Source organism: Cydia splendana, chromosome 2 (assembly GCF_910591565.1).
Source record: "Cydia splendana chromosome 2, ilCydSple1.2, whole genome shotgun sequence".
In the NCBI taxonomy this organism is placed as follows: Eukaryota; Metazoa; Arthropoda; class Insecta; order Lepidoptera; family Tortricidae; genus Cydia; species Cydia splendana.
This window is the reverse complement of record NC_085961.1, coordinates 10,749,506-10,770,528: the sequence shown is the minus strand read 5'-3', so window position 1 is coordinate 10,770,528 and position 21,023 is coordinate 10,749,506. Positions and strand designations below refer to the sequence as shown.

Genomic DNA, 21,023 nt, shown 5'->3' with positions numbered 1-21,023 from the left:
CTTCAGTTGCAACTATATTTCTTAGAATACAGTATGTATATTGGAGAAAAATATTGTCTCTCGTGAAGACTACATTTCCAGAAGTACGCGAATCCTGCGCAAGTGTACATTGGCTGTGGAATTGCATACGTCCCGGGGTTTAACGATCGATGTCCGTGAGGGCAAAAATAACATACGTATAAATTTGTTAAATAGAAACAAATGGGTATATGTTAGGTTACTCTATTTTATTTAGGTAGTGTGTTCGGTAGCATACTGTATAAGACAAGTTATCGGCCGTCGTCGCTCATTACTATTTGCTCTGAATGTTTACCCGGCGGAGTCGCAGCCATTGAATAACATGTAACAAACGTAATGTCAATATCATAAATGTTCACTACTAGTCTACACTGCACTGATGGTCCAGAATTATAGGAATAGTAAACTGATAGTATGGATATATTAAGTGAAACAATTTCATGTAGGTAATTCAACTGTATTTTATAAAAAATCTGTAGTCACAGTAATATTACCTACTCAATAATTATTGATTAAACTGTACTCTCTAGTCCACAATTTCGATCCATGTCCACACCAAACTGAACTCTAGCTCGGTTCAATAAATATTCATAACATTTTGTGTCAAAAAACTTATGAAGTACTTACAAATAGTTTTTGTCAAGACTAACTACGAATATTTATAGGACCGAGCCTACAAAAATGTGAGAGCTATCATCCACCTACTCAGTTTTCCAAGTGCATTAACTGTAACTTGGAAAAATAAGTAGATACATGAAACATAACTCGTTATCTACCACAGCAAGGAGCCGTTGGAACCGAACAATTGCAATAAAACCTTAACTGAATTGGTAACCTTCTGTGCTTAAAATGACCACATCATAATTCATAAACTTTAACTTTATATATTATTTGTTTTTATTTCAATAGACTGCATGATAAAAGAGCGTTTGTATACGGATACCGCATACGAATTATTTATTATAGTGTAAGGCCTGAGTGGACGCTCGAAGCGGAGCGTTCGGCGGGGCGTGCAGCGTGGCGTCGGGCTCACAAGTAATTTGAGCAGCGTGTACTAAGGCCGCTCCTATACGCTTGCATTTGTTTAACATGCACGCCGCACGCCCCGCCCCGCTGCACGCCCAATTCGAGCGTCCACTCAGGCCTTACACTTAGTATATAATGCCTATGACGGTAATGGTTTCATATTCAAATGTTTAAATCGAATAAAGTTGGCCAACCTATGCTATATTTTACAATAAACGGTCGTCTATAACCTTAGAACAGCGGTCAAAGATAAATAAATGTGGTACAGCACGTCAATACTCTCGAACCGATGAAAATCGTACACTATTTGTAGTGTATCAAACATTGAATTAGAAATTGTTGGTGATGTTTTAAATCACATTCGTAAGTTTGCGAATATAATACATTGATGGCAGGCACGTGTTTAGGTATTTCATGTGAAGTCTATTCAAATCTTTACAGTTAATAGCAAATTAAATATTTGTTATACAGTCGCTGTACGTCTCCTACTGGAACGCACTAATACATTGTAGCTACTGACTTGTCTCTGACTTTAATCAGTAATTACAAATGATCTACATCATAACAATAGTCATTTTTTATGGGAGTCACATAATGTAGGTACCTTAGTGGGGTAAAGATAAAATACATTAATCGTAATTATTTAACGTAAAAACAATTCATAAATAAACAAATTCGTAATACTTAACCTTAACCACTAAAACAACATATTGTGTGAGCAATAGTGATATTTAGTTACACTATGTTTTTAGTATTTATAAGTATATAGACTGTAAGTATAGAAAGTAAACAAAAAAATCAGTGCAATCTAATTATTCTTTGTTTATATGAAAATATGGAACAGGAGCCTAATAAGCAAAGTATAACCATCGCAATATACTAACAGTGATCCCAATAATAATCTTAATCTAGAAGTTACGTTAATTTAACCATTTCATTATTTTTAAGTGCTTCTTCCGCACTTGACTAAGAATAATCGCTATCGGTTGAGAATAATTTAAATTGATTTATATTGGGATTATAACATAACTTCAAGAATACAATAAAATAAAATAAGAAGACCGTCTTAATCACCCATACAACTACGAAACCATGATACCGCTCATAAATATTTTACCATTGTATATTCTACAACTCTCAAATTTCGACAGGAAGTTTATTAATGGGACTTAATTACCATGATTACCTTAATAGGGATCGAGCTACAAACAAGATTCAAAAAATTTAAATTACTGCGGCGCAGCCCGAATCACAGAATGTCAGTCAAGGTCTGTTTCGACATCATGATTTAAAAAAATAGTGGGTTTTAGCAAAATCTATCATTATAAGATGGAAAAAGTATGTTAATATCTTTTAAAATGGGCGAATATGTATGAGCAGTATTAAAACGAACAGTCGATCTAGCTAGGCAGGATAGTTAAGACTGTGCGTGTATCCTAAACATTTCTTTAAAGATATATTAGATACAAGATAGTCAGAAGTGCTAACACACAAATTAAAATATGACTACTTAAATCAGTAGATATTAGGACCATATTGGAATGGATAGCAAAGTAAATTAAATATTTGTCTATTCGGAACCAATATTTTTTTTAAGGTCAATAATAGTAAATAGCTTAAACTAAACATTCTTAAATTGGGCTAGCTAAACCATTACAATTTTACTAAGTATATTGTTTATAAAAACTGATACTAAAATGTCACATGCTTTTATCGTTTTTTGGCAGCTACTATATAAGGCCATATCATGTGAGGGGCTCAATTCAGCTTGTTTTAAGCCGGAGATACACATACCTACCAGTAGGCATGCAAATATTCATGTTACGCACAATTATTTCCTGGGTCTCGGGTATTTAAGTTCGTGTATTACTTACTGTCTCATTGGGAAATTGAGCAGTGTGCAAGTGGATGGCGTGTGCACCCATCGGTAGAAGGATACTGTAGATAGTTACGTTAGTGCAAGCTGCTGTCTAGCCTAGGGTAAAATACATTTCATGTTGCTTGCAACTGTACTATTTACTAGCACGCGCCATCTTTTGGCATCCAAGCTACTGCCCTATTTTATTGGCTATGACAACTTGTCACCGACAAGGTGACAAACGTGTAACATTAACGAAAGTAGAACAACGATACAAACAATTCGAATTCATAGAAAATAAAAGGCCTGGCCGTATGATATGACCAATCTACTGATATACAAATAATTAACAAGATTAATGATTACGATTCGTTCCGCCAAAAAACAATGTCGAATTGTGCCCCATTATACAACGCTCATCTTTTTCAATATCGCTTCGCCCCGAATTAGTCCATAGCTTCCACTGTGACCATGAAATTGCCTATACTACAACAAGTGAATATATTATACACTCTTAACTTGAATTTGTGGAACACTTACGGTTAAACTTATACTTTGCTTTGAAAATGAAATCTGGACTGTATAGATGGCAGTGTTATTTCAAAGTAAATGCACCGTCGTGAGGCTTAATTTTATCAAACTTTATAACAATATGTTTAAAGTACTTATTGTACATGAAGTTATATGGCTTTGTTAGACTAGGTGATTTGGTGTTTTGAACAGTGCTCAGTAATGCTATAGTCGACCATGTATGCTATAAATACTATTCATTGATAATGTATATGAAAGTGTTATTTTTGAGTATAAGGAATATTTAGAATTTATTTAATATTAATAATAAATATTGCACACTGCGCACTATCGAACTGCTTGGCTCTGCTGGTGCAAAGTCAATTTACTTACTATTACTGGGTAACAAAACGGAGAAACATTGAGTAGTTTATATCTTACAAACTACCCGTCGATGCATCACAAGGATTACACCTACTAACCTGACCCTATTTGATATTTCCCTAACTGAGGGATTACATATACAGTCCAATTACTTGCGCGTCATAATGAATATCAATACGGACGCTCAAAATATGAATCCATACTATCATTCAAATTTCAACCCTAACGCTCCAACTATACAGTCAAAATTTCTTTACACCGCATCACTTCCACGCGTTTTTTAAGGTTTTCCGTGAGGCGAAGTATTTGGAGCTGTAGGTGGCGACGATGAGGCCGGCGAGCACCAGCGTGATCAGATAGTAGTCGAAGTCGTCTTTCAGGAGATCAAATGTTTTTGAGGGCGCCACTCGCGTGTAGAAGAGATCTGTTTGACGAACAAAAACAATGGTTATAACTATAAACCACTGTATAACTGGCTACTACAGCAGTAGCCAATTTACATTGTAGCCAAAACTTTTAAAAGTACATTTTTAATATTGGTAACCGTTGAAAGTAGTATAATAGTAATGATATAATATCTCCATTGACGTCAACCATAAAAGCAGGAAAATCACACCGTTCCCCACTAACCCGCGCCCTAAGCGGTTAAACCGTTAACCCAGTGTTTAATTGCATTGGTAACCATGGTAACTCCAGGCGGCGTAGCACGGTCGCGTTTTTATCCCTTGTCACCATGCCTGTCACGTTCTAACAAGTATGTAAGTGCGAAAGGGACGCGCATAGTGATAGACGATAAAAATGGAACCGTGCTGCGCCCACAGGTTTAACCGGTTAACCCCGGGTTAGTGAATGGTGCAAGTGGCCCTAAGACTTACCTAGTCCAGTGGCGAGCACTAAGCTGGTGCTCTCGAGACCGGCAGCCTCAGTGTATAGCGCCGTGACGCGGTGCAGCGAGCGGTTGTAGTTGACGACGGCCTCGGCCGGCAGCGGCAGCTCGGGCGCGTACGGGATGAGGCCCTCCTCGCGCTGCTCCGGGCTCAGCGTTGCCGACCGCCGCGGTTCTAGGAACGCCCACGGTAGCTCCACTATCGCGCCCGTCGATAATGCCACTAAGGAAAAGATAAAACAATTAAGGGTCGGTTGCACCAAACCGTCTTTCACCGTTTTAGCGTTCGCTAGATTTTATTGTATGGAAAGTCTCATAGTTCTATGCTGCTTGACGTTGACCAGTCTGTTAATTGTGGTTGGTGCAACTGGCCCTAAATAAATGGATCTAGAAGTACATAATAGTATTTAATTTAACGTAGGACTCAGGGTCGAAAACATTTGAAGGTTCCTAAATGAGCGTTTCTTTTATTTTTTGCCATTTTTATATATTGTGACCTTTTTTACCACTTCTGTGTTATTTCTAGTCAGGATCGCGAGCCCTTTTCATCCTTATAGGAGAAAAAAAGTGTCCTAAAATTTCCATACATTTTTCAAACTTTCCTTTTTGTTACCGCCATACAAAGTAAATGGGCCATGGGGAAATGGTAACACAATAGGAAAAAAACTCTGGGACATTTTTTAAATCCTATTAGGATCGAAAGAGCTCGTGATTCTGAGTAGAAATAACACAAACGTAGCAAAAAAGGTCACAATACCTATATAAAAATGGCAAAAAATAAAAGAAACGCTCAAATAGCACTTCGTGAAGTAAAAGTGAATACGCAAAATGCGGCTGCCATTTAATTTATTTTCATTTATGGGCCGTGCGCCCTCAAAATTCCTATTTCAGGTCCCGCAAAAGTTTCTACGTTTAAAGTGAAACGAGAAATAAGTTCACACAACATAATACTGAAACAAGTCGTGAAAAACGAAGTCACCAACCAAGTCGCATATTAGCGGCAGCCAGACCCGGTTTAAAGGAGAAGTGTGGTGTTGTTGAGTATAGTAGTGGCGGTAGGTAGTACTCACGCAGCACGTGCTTGTCGGTGAGCGAGCGCTCGGTGTGCGTGGTGGCGGCGGCGGTGGGTGCGGCGGTGAGGATGTAGGTCTGCCGCTCCACCGACGGCGCGCGCTCCGAGCGCAGCGAGCTGAACGCCGCGCCGGCCGGCAGCCAGCGCTGCTTGCCCTCGTACAGCTCCATGGTTGCTGTCATTTAATTAAGCATTATTTTTCTGTATTAAAAAATCGAAGCACGAGGCAGCGTCGGTTCAGACCCAACCACAGAAATGGATTTGATCGGAGATCTGTGGAATTCCAGCCCGCAAAAGGAAATTGATTACGAAACGTTATAACACTATCAAAGTGCAGGGTAGAGGACGGGACTCACAGACTTCGTAGCGTCGCTGGCGGTCGCTGTAGTAGACGTAGGCGACGAAGTTGTCGGAGTGCACGGCGAGCGGCTCGGCGCGCGCGCGGCGCTGCGTCTGCGCCGCCACCACCGCGCCCGACACGCCGTCCACCAACGTCGCTACCACTACGTCTGGAAATAATATCTAATTTGGTATGCGAACACTGACACAGGAGCAATAATATAATAATCTAGGCAAAGATAAGCGAATACATGATTGAAATGGAATGTACGGTTTGGGTGAGCTGCTCAGTTATATAGTTTTAACGTACTCATAGATTGCAGTGGCGGCGCTTCAAAATTATGCGTATAAGTTGATCTAATGTGGATTTCCTTTTTTATCCATGTGCCAGTAAGTTTATAAGAGTTATACAGTTTGAAGATTAGGCAAGCCGTGGGAGTGATAAATTATTTGTGTCCTCATATTACGAGAACAGAGAACTGTAAAGGAATTTCATACAAAATTGAAGGCCTAATCCGGGAAGTAATTTTTTTTTATTTCCATTTCACAGATATTTGTGACACACCATCGTGGCATTCAGAAAGAGATATCTGTTTCTCGCTCTCACTTATGGGTGCGACGCTCCAAGGTCGCGGTGCGGTGCGATAGTGTGTTACCGCTTAAAAAAAACTATAGGCAGTATTTGCTTCATGGTTTATGGTACGATTTCTTTTTTTTTCATCTTTATAGGGCTGTATCTCCTAAACCGTGCGTCGTAGCGCAAAAATAATCAAATTTTCGTTCCCCTTTAGGAAACCCCTAAGTAATATTTAAAAACACGAAAAAGAAAAAAAATAGAAAGAAAAATAATTATAGGGCTGTATCTTTAGGAAACCCCTAAGTAATATTTAAAAACACGAAAAAGAAAAAAAATAGAAAGAAAAATAATTATAGGGCTGTATCTCTTAAACCGTGCGTCGGATCGTACAAAAATAATAAAATATTCGTTCCTCTGTAAGAAACCCTCAAGTAATATTTAAAAAACACAAAAAAAGAAAAAAAAGGCAAGAAAAATATTTATAGGGCTGTATCTCCTAAACCGCGCGTCGTAGCGCAAAAATAATAAAATGTTCGTTCGTCTGTAAGAAACCCCTAATTAATATTAAAAAAAAAAACAAAAAAGAAAAAAAAAAGAAAAAACTTTATAATGCTGTATCTCCTAAACCGTGCGTCGTAGCGCAAAAATAATCAAATTTCCGTTCCCCTTTAAGAAACCCCTAAGTAATATTTAAAAAACACGAAAAAGAAAAAAAAAGAAATAAAAATGTTTATAGGGTTGTATCTCCTAAACCGTGCGTCGTAGCGCAAAAAATATAAAATGTTCGTTCCTCTGTAAGAAACCCCTAATTAATATTTAAAAAAATAACAAAAAAGAAAAAAAATAACAAAAAAACTTTATAATGCTGTATCTCCTAAACCGTACGTCGTAGCGCAAAAATAATCAAATTTTCGTTCCCCATTAAGAAACCCTTAAGTAATATTTAAAAAACACAAAAAAGAATAAAAAAAGCAAGAAAAATATTTATAGGGCTGTATCTCCTAAACCGTGCGTCGTAGCGCAATAAAAATAAAATGTTCGTTCGTCTGTAAGAAACCCCTAATTAATATTTAAAAAAAAAACACAAAACAGAAAAAAAAATTACAAAAAAAAATGATAATGCTGTATCTCCTAAACCGTACGTCGTAGCGCAAAAATAATAAAATTTTCGTTCGCCTACAGTACCACACGCACTGAACAACCTATCACTATACACATACATAGTTAGGACATGAAACAATCATCATCATAATCATCAATTTTTATTGTTATTTCATTGCATGTTTGAGAAAAACATTATACATACCTCGGCGTGAAAAGGGGTTGTCGGCCCCATAACTATCTGGCCTCACTACGTTCGGCCGTCTATATGCATTCGGCCGGCAACCCCTTACTTCCCAGCCTCTGTAGTAATGTACTATTCCTCAAACTATTTCCTCACCCTTGTGCAGCGGGTCCGGGCCCTCGGAGATGAACAGCACGAGGTTGGGGTTGGAGTACTTGTAGAGCACGGAGCGGTCTCCCAGCACCCGGCCGGGCGAGTGCACGCGCTCGTCGGCCCGCTTGCCCACCACCGACACGATGCGGTGCCCGGAGCCTTCACTCCCGCCGAGGTTCAGCGACCAAGTCTTCTCCGCTACTACACTCTGCAAAGTTTACATAGATATGACAGCGGTAGTAAGAAGTTGATGCACCTGTATCTGATAGTCATATAATTACTGGGGATGTCTTTGACTTAGATATCTGCTTAATTAGCGTAAGTGATATTTACAAAATTCAGAAGTAAAACTCACCTTTCCGTCATATCGGAGAGCGTAGCCCTGAACCTTGGCCGTATTTCTATCCGCTACGTAGATAAACATGTTCTCGACTAGCGGCGCCGCGGATAACGGGAAAATCTGCAGATTATAAAGTTTACATTAGGGCGGTATTCTACCTATCCAATTTCTTTGTCCAATGTGTATTGCGTTTCACATTTTGCTTTGATGAGAGAGTGAGACGCATTGACATTGGACAAAGAAATTGGACAGGTGGTATACCACCCTTAAATAGGAACTGGTTATACGATTAATAAAAATAAATTGAGCGTAATACAATATGTACAGATATAGGATGATATAATTTAAAATTCAATATCAGTACCTATTACAGTTCCAGTCTAGGGCCGCGAACGTGTCATAGTGTAGTCGTACCTGCACCGTCTCGTCGGCGTCCAGCAGCAGCAGCGCGTGCAGGCCGTCGCGGTCGGGCTGCGGCAGCACGGCGGCCTGCAGCAGCCGCGCGTCCAGCGGCACCGTGCCCTCGCCCGTCGGTGTGCCGCGGATAGGGTTCAAGTTGATCACCAGCCCGTTGCCGTTATCCTACACAACATATATTCTTTAAAAGCTATTAGAGGGAGCTATGTCTTTACAATCGGTAGAGATAGTTAGATAACATTATACATATACATCGCCAGCGCTGACCGATGTTATTGTTACCGCAACGCACGCCGCCGTCGCCTGACGCTTTAAAACACCGCACGCGTTGCATCTCAGCGGCGAGGCTCGATGCTTTATCGTCGTTTGTCGCCCAATATCATGGCCGGGCCGTTAAGCATATTAGGAACGACCACAATAAACTCAGAATTTCACTTAAGACAATGTAGGTCACCACCTACTTGCTGAACTACAGCGAAGCCGCATCCAGCTGCCCCTCGTATTGCTGCCACAGGATCGCGCCCGACAAGTGTCCATAATACTTTGCATTTTTAGTATTTAAGATTTTTATTATTATAAATATGTTCGTTTGTAAGGTATGTATCTATGGGCCTTAGTTGCCTGTTTAAAAAAAAAACCAACTGACCTGCTTGCCGACAACAGTGAGGCAGGCGTCGTGCGGCGGGTGGCGCGCGGCGCGGCGCACGAACATGCGCGCGGCCTCCGCGTCCAGCCGCGGCTCGTAGCGCTGCCAGAGGAGCGCGCCCGACAAGTTGTCCATGCCAAAAATCTGGGGATACAATCCAACGTGAAGTATCATACTTCCAGCTAGCAAAGTAAGTGATGGTCTTCTTATGAATGTACTTCTGGAAATCCAGAAGATAGAACTAGTAAGGGCCGAGTATGGTGCGACTGGCGCAAATCTAGTTGTAGCAAGAGGCCACCACAATCATCGACAGAGATAGCGCATGCGAGACTAAAATGCAACTAAATTTTACACCCCATCAGAATTCAAACTTCTAAAATTTACTCTGCAAGTATGCTTCAATGGCTCTTTCACAAGTCAATACACATTTCACCATGTTTACAGTGTCATCATATAGTGACATGAAAAATATACAGCAACATTCAGTAGTACCACCTCCACCCTAAGGGCTCATTTAGACGGCGAACTCATATGCGATTTTAGTTACATTTATTATTTATTTATTTATTTATTATAGTTATTTATTATACAAGAAGTTACAACTTTTTTGTAAGGACATTGAGGTGACATCCATTTCAGCCGACCTATCAAATACCGCGATGTAATGAAACTCGCATGCGAGTTCTCGCACCGTCTAAATGAGCCCTAAGACAAAGCACTAATAAACGTGTGAGGTTACGGGCTGATTTAGACGGCGTGCGAACTCGCATGCGATTTTAGTTACATTACGGACTGTGGATTACGTCCAATTCAAACGACTAATCAAAACCCGCAATGGTATGAAACTCGCAAACGAGTTCTCGCATCGTCTAATTCGGGCTTACCTTGCCCGCGCGGGTGACCAGCACGATGATCTTGTGCAGGTTGAAGTAGTCGCGCACGAGCGGCGAGGGCTCGCTCGTGGCGCGCTCGCCGCTCAGCCCCCGCAGCAGCGTCTGCAGCTGCTGGTACTGCGTGCGGAGGCGTCGAATGAACGCTCCCCACACCGAACCTACCGGCCAAATAATTAAGCACTCTTTTCGCTAAGCGTTCTTACGCGAGTAAAGAGAAGAATTAACCGTTGACTCAAACTTCGTGAAGCTTATTGTAAAGACAAGGTTTACTGAGATAAGAATATTGGCGTTAGTAGATTCACAGCTATTTTCTGCTATGGTTTACTGGTCAAGCTATAATCGTGGAGTAAACAAAAGTTGTACAATCGAGGACATTCCCGGTGAAACACTTCAGAAAAATGTTCGATCCTTACGATCGAGCTCATCTCCGCCTACCATAGAGATAACCAATTACGACGCATTTAGGATTCTTTATCTTAATAATAAAAAGATCTCTTAATAAAAAAACAGGTAATGAGACAAACAATAGGCAGTAAGGACAGTTACTGTCCTACCTGTTTATTAGTTGTTGTTGTTTAGGCTAAGCTTCGCCTCCCCATAAAGGTAACCAATTAGGATGCATTTTGGATTCCTTATCTTAAATTGCAAATGCCGGCCGTCACAATGGACGGCAATAAACTTTACCTGAGCTAACCTTTTTTTTTAAACACCCACATTTTTAAGTGCCATCATTGGTCATTGGTCATCACTTTTTATGATATCGCCTGACCGCCTGCAAGACGTTTAAACGATTTTTGTCCCTAAGGTGGTTCATCGGGAATGTCCTCGATTTTACATAATGTTTCTCTTTCACATGTGACTGTCTCAGTGTAAACATGTGAAGTTTAGGTAAACAGAAATAATTAGTGTTCAATATTGAAGGCCACAAATACACATGTAGTGTTAGCACTATAACAATTGGGAGTCTCTTGTCCAATACTCTATAATACTCGGGTACCAGTAATAACACATCATAAAGCACAACTACCATACTTACCATACATCTTGGCAGCTATAAACACAAATAACCTCAGTCAGTCAATCGGTAATAAAAATAAAATACTATACAGTAAAAGCTTGAACTGACTTCATCACGGTTAGGCCGCATTTAACAAATGTTTATCGTAAGGGACCGTAGCAGAAGAAACGAAAAACCGGACAAGTGCGAGTCGGACTCGCCTACCGGAGGGTTCCGTACTTTATAGTATTTGTTGTTATAGTGGAAACAGAAATACATCATATGTGAAAATTTCAACTGTCTAGCTATCACGGTTCGTGAGATTTAGCCTGGTGACAGACAGACAGACGGACAATGAAGCCTTAGTAATAGGGTCCAGTTTTTACCCTTTGGGTACGGAACCCTAAAATGGGAAGATTTATGTTGCAAATGGAACGTCAAACCAAGTTGTAAAGAGACTTGCGGGAGGCACCAAAGCGCCTTAACTTCTCCTAGTTATCTTTTAGCTTAGTTAGTATATAAGTTGTTCTCTGAACATACCTTCCTTGTGGTCGAACTCCGCCTCGATGGCGGCGTCGAGGTCCGACACCGGCAGATCCACGAACTGCGCCGCCACCACGTTCGCCAGCGCCTCCTCGCGCGTCCATAGCACGCGACCTGTCACATATTAGACCGCAAAATAAATAACTAATACAAATCAAGCTTTTTTTGACATATAGAAAAACAGTTATAAACATTTAAACCCTGTTCATGTCTTATATACCTATATACCTGGTATTGTACCTACAATACCAGCCAAATTCGATAGTAGTAAATAGTTTTCTAATTTGATTTAAAGTTTTAAACACGAATCCGAAATGTAAAAAAGTGGACGCCATCATGAATTTCTTCGTTTATGCTCTGGTTGATTCAATTCTCCGTTTTCTATCTTCTCTTGTTAGTCTCAGAGTACTCGTGATTATGGGCTATTGTACATATCATTATAGGATGGGACTACCCGACAATCACTCTCTAACAGTTTTACAAAAAGATATATGTATCTATGTAAACCAGTGAGTGTGTCAAATATGTAGTGTTGAATGCGAATTGGTGAGATATATCTCTATTTCTAAAAGTATTAAAGAGGGGCAGACACTCTTGGCGCTTTGTTTTATTGAATTGTATCTTTATACTATTGAAGCTGACTACATACAGTTGTTAGTCGCAATAGCATTTTTCTGCAAGAGGATGTAAGTGTTATATCATAAGCAAGCACCTCCTTGCTGCACTAGCAGCGCCGCGTCGTCCTCGGCCACGAGCAGCAGGCGGCAGGCGAGCTGCTCGCGTGCTCCGCGCGCACACAGCGCGCCGGCGAGTGTCGGCTCCGGCACGTACGCGCCCGGCTCCGCGTGCACGCCCGCCACCTCCGCGCCGGACAGCAAGTGGGCACACATCGACAGACCCTGTACGTAAATAAGGACTTGGTCTGGGTTGTTATGTACGAGAAAAGTTGTCTTATTCCCATACAATGTGATGTTGTATATTAGGTTTGGCGTAGCCCGGACACCCAAAAGCAGAAGACTGTGTAGACAGTAAGTTGTAGCAAGCGGCATAAGCATTTACATTAGGATTTTGCATGTTGCGGAATATTATTTCATATCTAATTCACCTTCAACAATTAAAGCATATGAGATGATTAATAAAGAATTGATTAAAATAATGTGTCATATCAGGGATATTATAATATTTTAAGTTGTGACGTAAAAATCTCGTGTTAAGAACTCTTTTATCCGACAAAGTTGTACAAAGTTTCCCTCTTTTAAAACTTGATATGGGATCATTTTATTTTTATGTTAGCACTTTCCTTTTGCCTAATGTAAATCACAAAAGAATTAAAAATCTATCTTTACCTTAACACTATCACCCCAAACTTGCAGGACTATTGATCCACTAGGTCCCTCAACAATCGCCACACTCGCCAATGGATGAGCCAGCGGCACATTGAGCACCTCAAACTCATGGTCTCTGATCAGGACTATCTTGGAATCTTCAAGTATAAAGCCGGGCAGCACACTGTTACCGTCCAATGGTCGGATGTTGCCGGTATACTTTTCAATGTCAATGTAATTGGAGACTGGCTTGCTGATGATCTGGACGGCTTGGGAGGTGACGTCGAGCGAGATGAGGAGATTGCTGCCCATTTTTCCGGAAGCACAGACATAATGCGGCGCAGCCAGGAGGCAGCTGTATAAGAACAACCGAAAAAAACTCAATTCAAATTCAAACATTTTCATGAGATTTTTAAAGAAATCTCTTGTAGATGATTGTAGAAGAGTATTCCTGACTTTTTTTATTGTCTGGTAAGTTGCAAGTTATACTAAGTATATAAATATAAGAACCTCGGTAGAGAGTACCATTGTGTACCATTTGGAGTTGAAACTCTAGGTCCATGGGGTCCCAGCGCGCATAAGTTGTTCGCAGAAATCGCGAAGCGTCTGGTTGACGTAACTGGTGACCGCAGAGCTGGCGGCTACCTCGCACAACGTATCAGCATTACGATACAGCGAGGAAATGCCGCCAGCATCCTTGGTACAATGCCTCAAGGGCCTATTTTAGATTTAAGCTAGTTATTAATTTATTTTAGTAATACCACTGCATATATCTTGTTTGAAAATCAAGTGAATTGTCAAGTATATATTTTGATCGTAAATCAATTTTTTTTATTTTTCAATAAAAGATCCTAAAGAATTTAGCCACAATAGTAAAACCTAACAATTTACCCTGACAATTAGAATTAGATAGAAAACCTGTACTGGCATTATGAGGCATGTTGTCGTGTATTTTGTGATAAAACTGTTACCAGTGAAGTAGCTAGGCGTGGGCGAAGTGGGCGTTCGCCCACTGCATCACACTTATGGGGGCCTCGCAGAAGCCAAGCCTTTTTAATATCTTAGGAATACACATTGAAAGAAAAGGGCCTTGCAAATACAACTTCGCCTATGGCTAGATTGGCCACTGACTGTTACTGAATCATGATATAAATCTAATAAAATTATTAATTTGACTAAACTCACCCATCATTAGTCCAGAGGGCTGGTAACTTGGAAGTCGACCCTCTATTCTGTCCTGTCATCAAGTTGTACATGGTGACCTCAATCTGTGAGCCGAACACAGGCAACATGTGCACCAACATGTTGTTTTGCACCCACCACTCGGAGAACACGGCCTGGTCATCATTCTGGAGTGTGAGGGACCATTCCCAGAGCAGAATACCTGGAAGTTGATGTCATTTATTAAAGAATTACACTATTGTTGTATTGTTAAGGATGAATATTGTTTGTTCAAAGCAATGGATCGGAAGAAATGCTACTGTATTTTGTCAGGTGACAACCAAAACTCACTAATTACTACCACAAGTTAATAGCTATAGTGGACCATATTAACACCTAAGTAAGGTTGAATTTTGTTTAATTATTTTTGAGTAATAGGGAATATTAAGGCAAAGCTCTGCATAGGGGGCACAACTATACAGTAAACAAACATCAATGACACATCATGCGTCACTACGTCAATCACATGGCCTACCGTGAAACACGGCAATCGAAAGTTCGGTTTCTGCCTCTCTATCACTCTTGCATATTCGAGCGATAAAGAGGCAGATAACTAAATTTCGATTTTTCGTGTTTACCGGTAGGCCCTTGTTAACAAACCGCCTTGATGCATCATTGTCATATATTTTATTGTCTGTGAAAACTTGACAAAAAACAGTTTAAGGCACAGTATGTATAAGTTAGTCTATGAATTTACTAGACTCGGTAGTGCTGCACTCTGGCGGCAGAACAGTACAGTAATATCCCCTATTAGTGAGTTTTGGTTATCCCCTGATGATTTGGTTTATGAAGTTTTAATAAGATTGAAACAAAGTGTATCTCTCTTATTTTTATTTTGATATTTTATTAATTATATTCTTGTGACATCCTTGTTTTGACGATCATAATATGAATTCTTGTAGATTTACATGCCTGGCCTGCAATTTATAATGTAATCTTTATTATGGAATAAATAAATATATCTATCTATGAAGATCAGTTTATGATTAATGGGATAGAATCTATCTTAATTAGAATAATATAGATACTAGTTCAATTACAACTTCAACTAGTAACTTATAAATTTGAATATATGAATACCGCAGCAACAAAACTTGGGACTTGAAATAGCTATCTTAAAGTTGAAGTTTCATGGCCAAATGCCTTGTAAGACATATGACAATTGATAAACAAAAGGTTAGTGTTACCAGTATTAGAATCCCATCCCCGCACAAGGTATGGGTTGGCTCCTGTCACCGTCACCACTTTCTCGCTGACATGGAGTAACTGGATATTTCCCGCAGACGCAGACTCGAATACATGGCGCCATACCACTTGACCTGCCAAAAAACAACTTCATTAATAATTTTCCTTATAAGGTTCTAAAGATGTATAAAATCTGAAGTAAGTATTATCTTGCATGAATTCATTAAATGTTTTTGCTAACAAGCAAAATAGATGGGGTCCCTTTGTTTCCCATAAAGTTTTAAGTCATAATGTATTGTTTGTCATATTATCGTTAGTCATAAAACTGAAACCGTTAACTTTTCAGGATTTTCGTAAGGTTCTTCTATAGATAGGTTAGGTTAGGTTTGTTTTATGGCAATCCTGAAAAGTTACGCGTTTCTGAGAAAAACCAATTATGACTAACGAAAATTCGGACAAACAATACATTATGACTTAAAACTATTTGGGAAACAATAGAGACCCAAAATAGACAGCTACAGCAATAAAACTTGAGTTAAGGTTCCGTCACACAGGCGCGTGAGCATTTTATATATAAATGCGGCGCGCCCCGCCCGGAAAACGCGCCTGTGTGACGGAATCTTTAACTAGTCTTCTTCTTCTTCCTCTCCTGGTCCCAATATTTGGGGTCGGGTCTCCTCACTGTCCTGCGCCAAGTCCTACGATCTTGGGTTGTCTGTTGGGGCACCTGGGTTTTCTTGAGGTCTCTTTCGATAGGTACTTGTCCACCAGGTATATAGCGGGTGACCGTGGCCTCTTGCGGCCTCTGGTAGATTGAGGGCTACTTGTACTACATGATCGTTTTCCCGTCGTTTAACGTGGCCATACCAACGAAGGCGGCGGCTTCGTTAACTAGTAACTAAATAAACACAATATTTTTGTTCTAGGTAAGTACATTTAATAACGCTTTAGTTGCAGAACTTCACACGGAAGCTATCATTTACTGAATTCAGGAGGGAATTGTTTATTTAAAGTACCATGATCGGAAGCGGTCAATAAAATAGATTAGTAAACAACGAACCCGTCTTCAAATTCAAAGCCGCAAGTACATTCTCTTCCGTAGCGACAATTATTTTCTTCGCAGTTGAAACTGTGTCGAATTGCGAAAACTTAATCCTCCCGACATAGGTTTGACGCCTGAAAACGATTTAAATAATAAATTCACTTACTTGAGACTCTAGGATGACATACAAATATCATAACCTAAAAGTTATAGTTACCAATCGAATTTGCCGATTTGATCCTCGTAAATACATTCCGATAAGTTAATTAAGCTAAAAAACACAATAAACCAGTTTATACTGTTCAAAGATCGCAATAAACCCAAAAAATTGGGTTTTAATCGAATTGACAGCACCCCCATTTCGGCCTGAATGACTTCAATGACTGAAAATCGATGTGTTGCTACGTAATTATATTAATTGTTACTGTCAAACTTTCAATTACTTAAAACGTGCTTAAAACACGTCCACAAATTTTAATAATAATTCTTTATGATAAATTTAAGTAGTAATTGTAGAAATAAAACGACATCTTCAATATAAAATTATGTTACATCGAATTTATTATAAGCGCTTATTACATATGACGATGAACGATGGATGAGTTTTTTTCCGTTTCAAAATCGCGATGTTATTTATAAGTACAGTCTGGCAAAAAAGAGTAGAAATTAAAAAGTGGCAATACTGTAGTGTCGTCCCTTTGAAATCAATCTGAGAAAACGGAACGACACTACAGTATTGCCACTTTTTACACACACACCCAACTTATCAGTAGAAATTGCCCAACATATCAATAGAAATATATCGTTCTCGCTCTCACTTATGGGTGCGGCGCACCAAGGTCGCGGTGCGATGCAGTAGTCTGTTACGGCTTTAAATAAAGGCTCCTCTTCACGTTGGGCCAACGCCAACGAGGGACGCAGCCATGCGGTAGAATGAGATAGCAATATCACTTGCTCCCTCTACCGCATAAATGCGTCCCTCGTTGGCGTTGGCGTTGGCCCAACGTGAAGAGGAGCCTTAAGATGCAGCCAGACTTCACTAAACCGCTTCACACACCTTATTTAATTCAGTAACTGACGACAGGGACGCAGCTATACGTTAGACACGGTATATGCATCTTACATTATATTATGCATATTGCTGCGTCCCTGTCGTCAGGTGTCACTGAATTAAGAAAAGTGTGTGAAGTTCTTAACAAGAAACTGTGAAGAATGTGAATCACAGACCAACCCCTAAGCGGTTTTCTGTGATGTGAATGCTCGTAGAGCCTCCTGCGAAATCGACTCCACACTCGCGTTTGCGGCTTCGCGCCGCGATTCGCACACGAGTGTGGAGGAGGCTTTAGGATGATGAAAGACGGAAAAATTGTGCCGTGAAAAAAGCCGCTTCACTAGATGGCGCTAGACCCGCCTCATATTTGTGGCCAACTTAGAGGTATACAACTTTTTTTTGCCGCCATTTTATTTTGGCGGTAAATAAATGACAGTTATTGCCTGAAAATTAGTTTGTGTAGATACGGCAAATTTATTATGGAGCGTTTTACGACGGAACAACGTGTCACACGGCACGAGTTACAATAGAAACATTAAAAATAACGTTTCCCGGTCGATTAATTTCGAGAAACGGTGACATTGACTGGCCCCCAAGATCGCCTGATTTAACAGCTCCTGACTTTTTTCTGTGGGGCTATCTAAAGGGACGTGTCTATGCTAATAGGCCAACGAACCTTCAGCAATTAAAACAAAATATTCGAAACACTGTCGCTGAGATAACGCCAGAAATGTGTGAAAAAGTGATGAAAAACGCGATGAAAAGGGTTCGCATCTGCCATGCTGCTAGAGGTGGACACTTGTCTGACATTTTTTTCCATGTGTAATTGCTGACCCTACATATTATATTTAACAAGGAATACTTAATATTTTTTATGTTTTATAGAATAAAATTTCAAAAATAAAGTGTATGCCTCTTATTTGGCCACCCTGTATATTGGGACGATTCATATATAATAAAAATAAAAACATTAGAAAAATCTCCGCATAAGAGAGCAAGTGGTTCTAGATGAAACACTTAATGCGGTAAACAATTAAAGAAAATAATTCTACCTACATATCGGTTTGATATTATTACAAAGTTGATAGATAAAAAAAATACAGAGTCTGAGTGCGTTACAGCGTGTAAATAGTTATCTGCAAAGCTGCAAAGGTAGTACTCCGCTATCGAGCGTAGCGCAGCGGGTAAACTGCATTGCGTCAGTCAAATACGGGCGCCGTGGAGAGACATTCGAACTTTACAAATTTTGATATTATTACAAAGTTGATAGATAAAAAAAATACAGAGTCTGAGTGCGTTACAGCGTGTAAATAGTTATCTGCAAAGCTGCAAAGGTAGTACTCCGCTATCGAGCGTAGCGCAGCGGGTAAACTGCATTGCGTCAGTCAAATACGGGGGCCGTGGAGAGACATTCGAACTTTACAAAGCTGTTCCTGATTTGATATTAACTCTCGTGAATCTCGATCTCACTGATATGTTAAAGCGTAATTGGATTCAAGTTTACTATTTGGGGTATCCTTAACCTCACAAAAGTTGAAAATCCATCATTTTACGGTCTTCATCGGCAGCTGAGTGTCATTTTGGGATCACTTTTTTAGGGTTTTGTAGTCACCTAGAAACCCTTATAGTTTCGCCATGGCTGTCTGTCTGTGTGTCCGAGGGTTTGTTCCGTAATCGTTAGTGCTAGAAAGCTGTAATTTGGCATGGATACATAAATCATGCATTGCGACAGAACGGTAAAATAAAATGTATAAAAAAATTTTTTTAGGGTAGGTACCTCCCATACAAATGGATTTTTTAGAAAATTGTTTTTGCTTGTCCCAATAGTGTGGGGTATCGTTGGATAGGTCTTTCAAAACGAATAAGGGTCTCCTAAAACCATTTTTTGATATAGTTAATATTTTCGGAAATATGCGCTCCGAAAGAAAAAAAATATGTGTCCCCCATCTAACTTTTGAACCACGCGTCCAAAAAATATGAAAAAAATCGTGAAACAAGAGCTTAATAAATACTTTCAATGAAAACTTTAGCTTACATGATCGGTGCAGTCGTTTTTGAGTTATTGCAAAAAATCTTCTTTTCTTAGTAAAAAGGCGTAAGTACCTAAGTACAAAGCGCTGCAAAGGCTACTCCCTTATGATACTTACTAATAACTAGTCCCCGTTTGGCCTATTTTGACAGAATGGTAACCATAGATTAATGGTAACTACGAAACCCTACACTGAGCATGGCCCGACATGCTCTTGGCCGATTTTTATAGAATCACTCAATGGTTTATTTGCAGATAAAACATAGTATAATGCATGCAAACATAATTTATATTGAACATTACACCACCGGTAATGTCAAAAATAATAACAGAAATCAAAAGAATAATAATCCACTTAGTTACAATTAAAATATAGAACAAAAATTAATTAGAATAAATGTTATATACAAAGGAAAAACCGCGCTCGGAAAGTCGGACTCGCGCACGAAGGGTTCCGTACCATAATGAAAAAACAAACTGAAAAAAATGCAAAAAAAACGGTCACCCATCCAAGTACTGACCACGCCCGACGTTGCTTAACTTTGGTCAAAAATCACGTTTGTTGTATGGGAGCCCCATTTAAATCTTTATTTTATTCTGTTTTTAGTATTTGTTGTTATAGCGGCAACAGAAATACATCATCTGTGAAAATTTCAACTGTCTAGCTATCACGGATCGTGAGATACAGCCTGGTGACAGACAGACGGACGGACGGACGGACGGACGGACGGACGGACGGACGGACAGCGAAGTCTTAGTAATAGGGTCCCGTTTTACCTTTTGGGTACGGAACCCTAAAAATGACCCTTATGGTCTTGGAGTAAAAATTGATATACTTACGTATTTTTGCAAGACGGCAACGGGTAAATATTTATAATTATATTATTATTTATTTTATCATATAGGACTTAGGAGGCAAACGAGCTGAAGAATCGCCCGATGGCAAGCGACCATTGCCGTCAACGGACACCCGCTACACCAGAGGGGTTGCAATTGCAAGTGCGTTGCCGGCATTAAGATGGAAATACGCTCTGTATATGTATCTACGAGTATGTTGTGTTGCAACTATTAAAAGGTGTATTTCACCATATAATATGGCAAAACTTATCAGATAGCAAAGTAGGAAATTTTATAATTATACGATAGAGAATAAGTGCTCCGTGAATAATGTGTTGTACGGACAAGCACTAAAATGAGATTAATCAGCCCCGGCTGGCTGAAATGGT

General features: G+C 39.7%; 1 protein-coding gene across 2 annotated transcripts; it reads right to left on the bottom strand.

The window, feature by feature from the left end:
• Nucleotides 1–1,673: 1,673 nt before the first annotated feature.
• On the bottom strand, nucleotides 1,674–17,130 carry LOC134803597 (ER membrane protein complex subunit 1). 2 transcript variants are annotated; one of them, XM_063776399.1, is made up of 17 exons: nucleotides 16,935–17,130; nucleotides 16,736–16,851; nucleotides 15,678–15,809; nucleotides 14,455–14,653; nucleotides 13,291–13,624; nucleotides 12,657–12,843; nucleotides 11,942–12,058; nucleotides 11,441–11,455; nucleotides 10,396–10,562; nucleotides 9,512–9,655; nucleotides 8,863–9,030; nucleotides 8,464–8,568; nucleotides 8,112–8,316; nucleotides 6,111–6,263; nucleotides 5,753–5,929; nucleotides 4,672–4,905; nucleotides 1,674–4,220 (listed from the first exon to the last, which is right to left on the bottom strand). In XM_063776399.1, exons 1-17 carry the CDS (start codon nucleotides 17,075–17,077, stop codon nucleotides 4,060–4,062), a joined length of 2,757 nt encoding a protein of 918 aa, XP_063632469.1. In that variant the 5' UTR covers nucleotides 17,078–17,130; the 3' UTR covers nucleotides 1,674–4,059. The 2 variants fall into 2 exon arrangements, with proteins under 2 accessions (XP_063632469.1, XP_063632473.1); XM_063776403.1 differs by lacking the exon at nucleotides 11,441–11,455.
• Nucleotides 17,131–21,023: the final 3,893 nt, after the last annotated feature.

What these genes read in the sequence shown, in the direction of transcription:
- LOC134803597 (XM_063776399.1), bottom strand. Translation starts at nt 17,077, where the DNA reads ATGGGGGTGCTGTCAATTCGATTAAAACCCAATTTTTTGGGTTTATTG. An exon ending in GGGATGGGATTCTAATACTG is followed by an intron (nt 14,654 to 15,677) that starts GTAACACTAACC and finishes ATCAACTTCCAG; the next exon opens with GTATTCTGCTCTGGGAATGG. An exon ending in ACGCCGACGAGACGGTGCAG is followed by an intron (nt 8,569 to 8,862) that starts GTACGACTACAC and finishes TATAATCTGCAG; the next exon opens with ATTTTCCCGTTATCCGCGGC.